At 31.8% G+C, this 11485-nt stretch overlaps 1 protein-coding gene across 5 annotated transcripts in view; it reads left to right on the forward strand.

Moving 5' to 3' along the window:
• LOC128202954 (uncharacterized) overlaps positions 1-11256 on the forward strand; it is a 48058-nt gene extending 36802 nt beyond the window's left edge. For all 5 annotated transcript variants that reach the window (XM_052904154.1, XM_052904153.1, XM_052904157.1 and 2 more), the window contains one exon: positions 2263-11256. In XM_052904154.1, coding sequence (XP_052760114.1) covers positions 2425-5433 — 3009 coding nt within the window. In that variant the 5' untranslated portion in view covers positions 2263-2424 and the 3' untranslated portion in view covers positions 5434-11256. The remainder of the gene's footprint in view (positions 1-2262) is intronic.
• The last annotated feature ends 229 nt before the right edge of the window (positions 11257-11485 follow it).

The raw sequence follows: 11485 nt of genomic DNA on the forward strand, positions 1-11485 counted from the left end.
TCCTTGTGGCCTAGTGGTTAAGGCGTTGGTTTACTAAAAAAATTCTAATCTTAACCAAAATATTTTTGTATGCTTCTATTGTATTTTTTTCTGCAATTTCGTTATCATAGAGTAACAAATGATAAAATAAGTGTTTTCAGTTAAACATTTTGTAAACTAATTTTTGGTTCCAAAACATGAGCGAGTCCCTTTAAAAATGAGTACCAGGTGAAAATTTGCAGCAACTAGCACTTAAGTTTGCCAAAATAACTATGAAGGTTTCTATAAACATTGTTTTAAACAAGTCTTAAAAGCATGGACCATAATATAGTAAGTTTCCTTAGTTCTGTTTTGGTCTTTTAAAGCAAGAAGTGATATTCCCTTATATCGTCAATAGTTTACAATTCATTAAACACGTTTCATCATCTTTAGTTAACATGTCTTTAAACACGTTTCACTGTGGGTGTTGTGAAAAACGAATCAATCCCTGTGATTTTTTCACAAACATTTGATAATAATAAAAGTAACAGTGGGGTCGGAATTTGGAAAATATTTTACGCCCGATCTGAGAGGTATATCGTCAAAAATGAATATATTTTGTCATGTCACCCGGTACATTTATTGTGGAAGGCATTAATTTGAGATCTCATAGTGATAATGAAATATAACTTGTATAATTATACGCAAAAATTAAATCATTATTAAGATTTGTATAGAGCTCACCTCTAATGATTACTATCGGCCGTATTTGACCTTGGAGGAAGGCAATACTCCTTTATTATGAATTTTAAAGAAGATATTCTGTAACAATGCCAAAAAATTCTTACTGGTATTTATAGTGTGACATTAAAATATTAGAATTTTATATTGTGATACCTGCATTTTTTTTTCAAAACTTTCCATGACATACTAGTTATAGACCTTGTCCTAAAAATAAGCCTCATTTAAGATTACTATTTATTCTTATTATTGAATTTATATATGCTGGGGAATATCTAGACAATAATTGATGTGCAGGCCCTATGTATATGCTAGGGTGATCAAAGTAATATATGCCCCCACAATTTTTTTTATAGGATGATGCTCTTATTGTGTTTTTCTCACTTTATCTTAGAATAATGAACAACACATACAATAAATGCAAAACAAAATACAAACGATAAAAAGAGCGCAATATTTTTACCTGAAACATTTTAATAACCCCTACCCCTTCATGTTTAAATGTATTTTTTGACGTTTTAAAAATTCCAATTTTTGGAAATTCACGACATAAAATTTGCAAGCTCTGGCAATTTAAACAGAGCCTATATAGACTTTCACCTGATTGACATGAAATTTAATACTTTGAAGAAGCTGAATACTTTCTATTATCTTTAATTCTTTTCTTTTCTTGAAATTAATCTTAAAAATACTTTTGAGCACTATTTTCCGGATGAATAATGTCTGTATTATCATATCATGGATGAAATTATATTCATGATTTATGTTTATAATAAAGAAGAAGAGAAATTAACCTGAACAATTTGATAAAGAGTTGTAATACATCGGACTATACAACTGTTCTAGCATTAACACTGAAAAAGAGAATAAAAAAGTTCTTAAATAAAGAAAATAATGTGGTGTGTCACTATAAATTTCAGATCAAAGTGATTTGATTACACTTAAGTAGTTTACAATTTAAAATATATTATTCCGTAATTATTGAATAATGTACTTGTATGAATAAGTTACAAAGAATTTTATGGAGAATTATATTATTTAAACGATATTTCAATAATTTTTTTCCATGTGAGTAATACCTCATACCGCGTTTGATGTATTGTTAATGTTTATGATAAATCTATTTATATTAAATTTTGTTTAGGTAATAATTTGTGGAGTTAAACCCACTAGATGGCGCTGGGGCAGGTTGTCATAGTATTTTCAACATGTTTCACATCTAAGAGCCCCTTTTTCAAATAGTGAAATAACCAAGAAGTAGTCTGCTTAATTTTTTTTATATTGCTTCTTTGCAACATTAAAATCAAATGAAACGGCAGAGAAATTTCAGTGCACTTTGTTGTACTTTGTGAGAAATATATCTGTTAACTGTCAAATATTTGAAAATCCAGGGGAGGAGGTTATGGGATCATGAACTCCAGATTGTAAAAAAAGACATATGGCAGTGTTCACTTACCTGTAGCTTGAAATATTATAATCGGCAAATAATATCATAATTGAAATGCATTTTTAATTTTTTTTTTCCATTTCTTCAACTGATTATATGTCCTTTTCTATTTTCAGGCGCTGATATGCTACCATGGAACGGACATTGAAATCACAATGGATACTGAATAATGAAAACACACAGTGGAACTATATTTGCAGCTAATATGCCTACATATAAGGCATCATTGATATGGAAATGTTAAAGTGGACGAGATTCATGAAAAAGTTATTTGAAAAATGGCAATGAAAGCAAACACATTTTACGCAAGGCCGGTGGTCCTTGGTAACAGTAGCGGGACTTCAAATTTTCGAACCAACAAGCCAGAGGGCCAACGAATTCCAGTTAAGAAGCAAACTCGTTTTGCCGATTTGGAAAATACTGAGCCGCCACCCCGTCCTCCTCCTCCGAGGCCTAGCCGACCCCCGAAACAAGGGGAGGTAACTCGGATTGCTCACACTGAACGGGAAGTTAAACGAAGACTGCCCACTGCTCCGACAAACAGTGTAAGCTATGCTCCAACTTACGCGACACCAGAACCTAAGCCATTGACACGATTAAACGTGACTAGTCATGAGCGATTATGGATGAAAGATGCGGAAGAGGAAGAAAATGGTCCGACGAATATTTTGTCTCCGCCGATGAAATATATAACACCAGAATCTACAGAAGAGATGGTTCGAAACTTTGATCCTTTGGATATTGATAATCTCAGTGATCATAGTGATTCTTCAGCAGATACGATGATTATGATGACTACAGAGGAAGAGAGAAAAAATCAGGAGAAAATAAACCATAGTTTGAAACAGTATACCTCAAATGCAAAGTCAAAACAAGAACGGACTGAAACTAATCGATCAAAAGCAAGTATTCAGTCGAAGAAAAACTTGCATATTCATTTTGCCGATATGAATGGTGTGGATACTGCTTGGAGACCAACCCAAAATGGGCATATGGATAGTGAAAAAGTTTCACCCTTACACATAAAGACTGACCCCTTACACGCAGGGTCTTCTCCAGAAAGTGCTACGAATAAATCAAACAGTAATCACACAAGTCCGAACGATAGCCCGGATGACGGTTATGGAACTAATTCAAGTACGGGAACAGTTTCTTCCCCGTTTTCGTCAAGTTTCGGTTCAAGTGATTTTGATCATGCATACAGTGGTGGAGCAAAAAGAGTGATTTTACCCAATGGTGCAATAAAACCAAACTCTGTGCGCGAGAGCTGGGCGGTCAAGCGGAAACAGCGAATGATCGAAGCTCAGGATAACTCTGTGCAGGAACAGTTACGAGAATTAACGATTATTGAGGAAGAGGGTGGGGGGAGTTCTGGCGGAACTCGAGGAATGCGGAATGAGAATGTGAATATTAATCGATCTGGTTTGGGAAAAATAAAAAATAGTGAAAAATCAGTGCTTAAAAATGGATTACAAAACAGTGCTTTAGAACAAAATCAAAATGGTGAGTCACCATTTGTAAATGTCTCACAAAGTGACCTTCACAGGATTAATCGACAGTTGTATGTTTTAGCAAATGAGCGGGATGCTATTTTAGGAAACGATAGAGCAGAACCTGTTTTACAAAATGGTCCTTCAGAAAGTGATTCTGGGCCATTACGTAGAGCCCCACCTCCCCCGTCAAATTCAAACAGTGATAATGTTACTTACTCAGTGCCGCAAAGAAGGTCGCGAACTTTGGAAGCTCCAAGAAATTCTCAACAAACAGTAGAAAGTGGGCAAACTCAGCGAACTAGAAGTACTGAATTGAATGGCAACGAAGGATTAAGGAACAGTCGGGGAACTGTCAATGGTGATATTGCAAGAGGCTTAAGGACAAATGATGAAGTGTTTTACTCGCAACCAATTGCCCGTGCGCAAAGGACAGGACCTGATCATGTACAGGCAACTTCTAACCAATGGGAAGATGAAAGTGATACTAGTGCATTGGACAGTGTGAGTAGTGGCCCTTTCTTGCTACGAGGCGGTGAGCAAAAATATCGCACCCCGAGTGGTAGTGGAAAAATATATGTTAGTCCAAATGGGGACGAGGGTTTCTACTCATTGAATAGAAGCAGTAGAAGTACTAGTGTTTCAAGCTTTCAACCAATCAATGAAATTCCTGAACCTATTCCTATGGCGACTGGAAATGCAAATGAAAGTGAGGCACCGAAATCTCCTCTTGAAAAGTTGAGTGGTGAGTTGCTTGAGAAATGGAGCGATATGGACAGAAATTATCGCAACTATTACGGGTTTGATGAAAATGAGAAGAAGTATAGTCGGACTGATTCGAAAGTGAATTATTTTCAGGAAAAGAAAATAAACAATATGTACGGACATGATAATTATTACAGACCGCAGTATGGCTCAGAAGCAGCATTAAATCAGGGCCAAGGTCAAAGAAGCATGAGTATGCGACAGCCGCCAACAAATCAGGGAATACTAAGAGATTCTAAAGAAAAAACTAGTGCATCAAAATCTTCCTCATCAAAAAGAACTGAAAAACCTGAAAAAAGTGGGAAGGAAAAGGAATCAAAAGGGAATAAGTTGTTTCAGATTCTACCTAACATGTTTAAGCCTTCTAGTAAGAAGGGTAACTCTGAATCGAAAGATTCCAAGGGTCATAAACCTAAACGATTGCTGCCGGTGCCTGTGGTAGTAACAGAAACGAAGCCTGAGGTGAAACATGATAATACTGAGGAGTACGAACAAGCAGAATATTTGAATATTGGTGACTTGCCTCAGTATTGTCTTGCTAGTGTTGAGCAGGAGGAGAAATTGAAAAAAGGACAATATGTATCACTGGAATCATTGCATAAAAGGCCAGTATTTGCTAGCTCCAGGGATATTAAGAAATTATTCTCCAATCACGATCAGTCTTTTGATTCTATAAATAGCCCAGGAGCACAACGTCACAGTTTTCACGCAATGCCGTTATCATATCGTCACCGCAGTGGTATGATGCCGGGAGGGGATGGTGATAATGATATGCGACCGAGAGCATCATCGGCTAGTGCGTCTATGAGAACACAGCAAATGCAAAACTCTGTGGAAAGCCGTATGGCTCTAATCGCGCGTAAAAATGTGCAAGTTATGAACCAAGCGCATCAAGCTCGAATGGAGGACAATTCTTCGGTTGGAAATACGTCGTTCCAATCAAATTCATCCAATCAGAGACCATCCGGTTCCAGAACGAGGCTAGATAGTGGAAGTAGTGGAGGGGATTCAAAGTTATCTACCCTTGTGTGATTTCAGTTTTTGTTCATTTGATTGAAATGTCATATAATTATTATACATTTTATACACTTAGCTTTTTGTGGCTTTGTAAATTCTTGATTGGATATAATGAATTTATTTCGCTCAGGAAATTCTTACTGAATTGTTCGTCAGTATTGTTAATTATTTATAAACAGATTTTTCAGTGAATGGAAAATTCTTTTTAAAGGGACTTGCTCATGTTTTTGTAAAGGTTTTTTTGTATGTCGAAATTAATTGTTGCAAATTATTAAAGGTGTTAAAACTGAGATAAATCAATAGTTGGAACCCTTCAGCAAATTTTGATATTTGCTCAAATATCATTTTTGATGACCATAACTTTTATAAGCATTTATAACGGCTTTGAGTGATTCGTTAGGTGATTGGTTCATTGAAATCATCACATGATGTTATCAATGTATTGTTTAAAGGTCAAAATATACATCACTTTTGTAAGACCTAGTGGTGTCTGTTTCTTCTAAAAAAAAAAAATCTTTACCAGCATGCGTTCGCACCCCACTAAAACCAATATACTTTTTTTATACTATAATTTATTTTTTTCTGCAATTATTACATCATAGAGTAAAATAATGATAAAATAAGCGTTTTCAAAGGCTTTACTGGGAAAATGAATTTTTGTTCCAAAAACATGATCGAGTCCCTTTAATAGTAATCATGTTTTTTTTGTTATGCATTTTTATATGACATCTGCATTTAGTTTGAAGTTTTTAAGTGCAGTAGGACCTTATTTTTTGTGGTTGGTAACTAGTTCTCATTTGATTTATCTGAGACTTATAATGGCGCTTATTTTTGTAAGATTTGCTTTCCATTTATTGGTTTACACTTCAATAAGCCTGCTTCTGACAGGTTAGATTGAAACATCAACTTCTTTAAATGTAAATGATCACATTCTTTTCTATAAATGGATTAGTCATTCTACGATTTTCTATAAATTAAAGATCGGTATTAACAATTTGTAAATGTTTTTGACATTTAACGACATTTTATTTTTTGATTGTACCTCGGAGTTACAGTTGATTTCAACTCAAGATGGGCATTTCGATAAAGGCCAGAAAAATAATTTCAGAAACTTTGATTTCGCTGACTAATATCATTTATAGACGCGCTTGATTAAGTTCAAAATCACTTTCACTATAAAATAGTCCCTAATTCACATCTTTAACCTTTTTGAAAGACTTCAAAGCCGCTATGTAAAAATTGCCCTAAATTGAATTGACATATTTTTCGATGAATCATTTTTTGAAAACCTTTTGCAAAGTTAAACAATTGCAAATTATTGGAAAGTTTAACACATGATTTAATGATCAACTTTATTCACTCTTATTTTTCACAATTTACCCCAGGCGAATTTGTCAATGAAGTTTCAATCAGAAAAGCAATTTAAGAATATTTTTTATTTGAAAAATGTATCAAATTTTGTTTGCTGTTTAAATTATTTTCTTTTATTAGTTTTTCTAGTAGTCAATGTATGTATTATTTACACTGAAGAAGGTCAACAGTGACTTGATTGTTTTGTAAATTTGGTGATCTATCAATTTGAAAAATAAATTTGTTCAGTTTGACTAAAGAATTGCAAATAAGGTTTGATTACTGTGAAACAACTTTGACTTGTGTCTTATAGATAATCTGTGAGGTCTGTGGAAATATTTTGTCAAAAAATGGATAGTTTTGTCTGTTTTAAATTGAAAAAATAATCCATTAGCTTAGCTCCCGACTGATAAAACATATTAACACATGTATATTATCAGAGAATATTTGTAATTTTTCATTTTCGCATTTACAATATTCCTCTGGTATATTTATCATTAAGATTTTTTTGCTTATGGTCTAGCTAGATTAATTTAAAAAGTAAGAACTCTTAAAAATGAGACATCTATTAAATAAAGGTTACCTGATGACATTTTAACTGTTACGATTTTTAATAGAAATTCATAGTTTTGCAATGTTTTTCATGTTATAATTGGCATAAAATGATAATAATCTCATTCTATTATTTCATTATTTATTAATAATATACCTCAGGAAAACATCATTTTGTCATTTTCCTCATTTGTCATATATTATGAAGTACATTTTAAAAGATGAAAGCCATCATTTCAACATAATTTTTCGTATAGTCAGTCATGTTCAGTATCAAAACAAATTTGAAATCGTTATTTTTGGAATATTCCACTCTCCCAAGTTTTGATAAAAACATGCTTATTATTTTTTATATTTACAACATCATAAAGAAAATATGCTTAGAAAATGTGCATAAAATAATTACAAAATACCCCCCCCCACCAACCTCCAAACCAAAAAGCTACTCTATAAATAGAAACCAATGTATATATAGACCTCCATCATCGTAATTATATAAATATATAGTAGATTTTGTCTCCAATAGAAAATACGGTGATTTCATGATTTTTTATTTACATAATACATAGTATTTTGTTCTTTCATTGATATTTATCACATTTTATAATGATCAAATTACTCCATCTACTGCTGTACATGTATTATCTTTTAAGCTCATCTTTATTTCAAAGAAAAATGTTTACATGTTGTCGTGGACAATGTTGTGGAAAAAAACTTGAACCATGACCTTTATTAAAGAACGTTAAGATTTCCAAACAAAACATTGTACACGTGTTGCCTAGAGACAATACGCACATGAATAGCAAGGCCCATAAGTCTGATTCTAGTAATTATCAAGTAATGCCTTTTTTTCAACTGAAAAAAGCAACAGATCATATGCATTTGCTGTGGAGCACTCTGGTTTAAAAATCGCTTAAAAATATGAATTATAATATATAGTTTATATAAATCATGATTAATCTACAGCAAGAGACAGTTTTATAAGATTTGAAAAAAGCTAATATTTACGATCTTCAAGATTTCCGTACATGTAAACATGTGAACAGTATTGGGACAAATTTACTATTATCATGAAATATATTTTCAAACAGAGCATACATTCGTAATTAGCTTATTGTGAAAATGCTGTTTATCTTTAAGTATGTAATTAATCATTTCTCAAACATAAAACAGTGTCTCTGTTTTGCTCCGTGACCTATCGTCATTAATTATTTGTAAATTATTGATAACACTAATAATTTTTACTGTTTAAGACTTGCTTGAACTGCTTTAAAAATTCATAGAGAAGTAAGTGTGTCTATTTACCATGTAGTAGGATGTTAAAAAGGTCAATTAATTTGAAGAAAAAGTCAAGGTATTGACGTTGCTGTGGTGTTGTTGGCAAGCAAATTTCAGCAGGCTATTTGGATATTCAAATGAAACTTGGTACACAATACCCTCACATATAGCAAGGCCCATAACTCTGCCTTTAAAAATTGTCGACTTATGCCCCTTTTTTGACTGAAAACAAAGAACAGACAAGCTTTGGTGTTCCTTCCACGACCTCTTGTTTATGGTAGAGTTGTAACTGACTTTTATTACTTTTACCGTACTTGAAAATGGCAAAAATATGTCTATAAAGTACTTTGGAAATTATATTTAAATTTTGAATTTGCTATAAAACATTATTTGAAGCTGATGATTAAAAGACATTACATGTGTCTGATTGCAGTGTATCTATCAATAATCTATGTGTTTCACTGTCAGAGTGACTTGTTTAAAACTCTCTCTGTTCTTTGTTTTCGGTGTGATGAATAACTATCATTTTGTATTAAGAGTAATTACTACTAAGTGTTTTAGCAAAAAAAACATTGACATACTCCTGTTCAATCTACATGTGAATTGATAAATATTTAGCAAAGAAAAAAACAACTTTAAATAAAAAAATCTGTTGTTTTGGGGTTGTTCAAAATCTAAAACTATTATGGGAAAATAAGTTTGTTTCTCAAATTTTGATGTTTTTTGTAAAATTATTTTATATTAAAAGTTACAAGATCACCATCATTTTGTATGAATATTATTAAAACTCAACATTAAAATTATTTTAATTCAGTTGTTCGCAATTCGCAAGTTAACCAGTTACAACTATTAGAACACACCCAGTGCGAAGTATAAATTGTAAGCAAACTTTACTACAAAATATTTTGAAAGCAAATTTAGCCGATAACAATAGTAAATAGACAAATCCATTCAACAGTGCTGTTTGTTATTTTCTGATCAAAGATTATTTTTATAATGATGTCTAAAGGAATGTGGCACCCTTTTGTTTTCGTTCGGATTCAAATTCATGTGAAATTTGTCTTTTCTTCTATCAGCAGAAATGTGTATGGCCAATATATTTTAACAATATTTCTATTGTGAAGGTATAGACATTTTGAACAATTAACTTGAATGTTTTACTTTCATTTGTTATTTTCTATGCTTTGTGCTGCGGCTTCATTATTTTTGCTATAATTAAAACTACATTGGTCATTTGTCGAAAACAAAAGTGTTATATTGTGGAAAACTGTGACTCATCTTTGTAGAATGTTTCGGCATGATGTTAATTACTGTGAAGAAAGATGTTACAACAGTTAAGAGATGTGTTTGCATTTAAGTTGAAGGTGTTCATTTTATGATTCTTCTTTGAAATAAAAAATGAGAAACTTTATGTAAACATGCTAGACACGATTTCAACAGTTTATATCGCAGTTAACAAGTTCTAAATTTAAACATAAAAGCATTTCTTTGTTGTTGTTTTACGTATACTGTGTATACATGATGATTTAGATTAAAACACGTTTTCTTTTAAGATTATACTAGCGGAAGAAAGAAACTCATGCGCAAAATAAGAACTTTGTAAAATTTGATAATATTTAATTTATTTCATGAAAACAACTACCACAATGAAAATATGACTGAAATGTTTAACACAATATTTGAAACAAACATTTTAAACTCAAAAATGCAAAGGGATTGGGCCACGAGTTTTGCCAACATCAGTTACTATTTAACATACCAAAGCAAATCAGATATAGAGGGATACTTCTATATAATAATTGTCACCTCATTCAGGAATTAATAACCATTAAAATTTGCTTTTCAAGTACTGCCAGCCAATTGTATAAAATTGGGTTATTTATCCACAAGTTATCTTTTGGCTAGTTTGTGCATACAAACAATTTGATTGGTCCACAGTGATTATTGGATAAATACTGACCAATCAATATGAAATTTGGCCAACTTCAACCAATTCAAACAAATACTTAACCAGATTTATACAATTAGCTGCGGAAAACTTTGGCATGCACAGTTTCTTTATTCTGATAGTATACTAGTTAGTTAGTTCAGCAGTAACGTCTTTTTACTATATGTATGATAGATAATTTCAGAATCTTTTGCCAGCTCCAATTCATTTATTAAAAAAAAATATTTCATTTCTATACAAAATTTAATGTTTTTTTTTTTTTAACAAAATGGTTTCCATAATCCTTAAAAGATGTTAGAGCAATACTTATAGTTTACGCATGTATTTTAATTTTGAAAACAAAAAATAATTATGAAAGAAGTTAATAATTTTTAAACTAAGCTAAATACATGTATACATGTCATGCACACTTCTTATGTTAATGTAAACTGTTACATTTCATGTACATTCTTGTATATTTTCTGAATGTGCTAGGATGTATATACTATCTACATATTTGCAAATTGTGTACATTTAAAATATATACATCATAATTATTATACACATTTTCTTTATAAATATTGTCAGTGAGTTTGAATTTTTCGTTCTTTCTTGATATTTTTGTTTTTGTTGATAATATTTTAGTAATTGTTGCTAATTGTCTATTTATTTCTTACATTACTTTAAAGTCATTTGAATGCATTTATTATTTTCATTATGAGATATTTTGAAAATAAATATAAATACTTCATGTCTTGTTTTGCATTATTTCAGAGCCCCAGTTTCGGTCGGATATATTATTTTCTGTCCATTTTTTACCCTCTCCCTTTCTACATAAAATCCTTTGAAATTACTCCAAATTAATATGTAGTAACCCCTACCAGGCATCCAACATTTCATATATTTGTTGGTCTGATACCGGTACAATACCTGTTGCAGATCCTAGGTCTAGTTTTAACA

Source organism: Mya arenaria, chromosome 9, assembly GCF_026914265.1.
Source record: "Mya arenaria isolate MELC-2E11 chromosome 9, ASM2691426v1".
NCBI classification, from domain to species: domain Eukaryota; kingdom Metazoa; phylum Mollusca; class Bivalvia; order Myida; family Myidae; genus Mya; species Mya arenaria.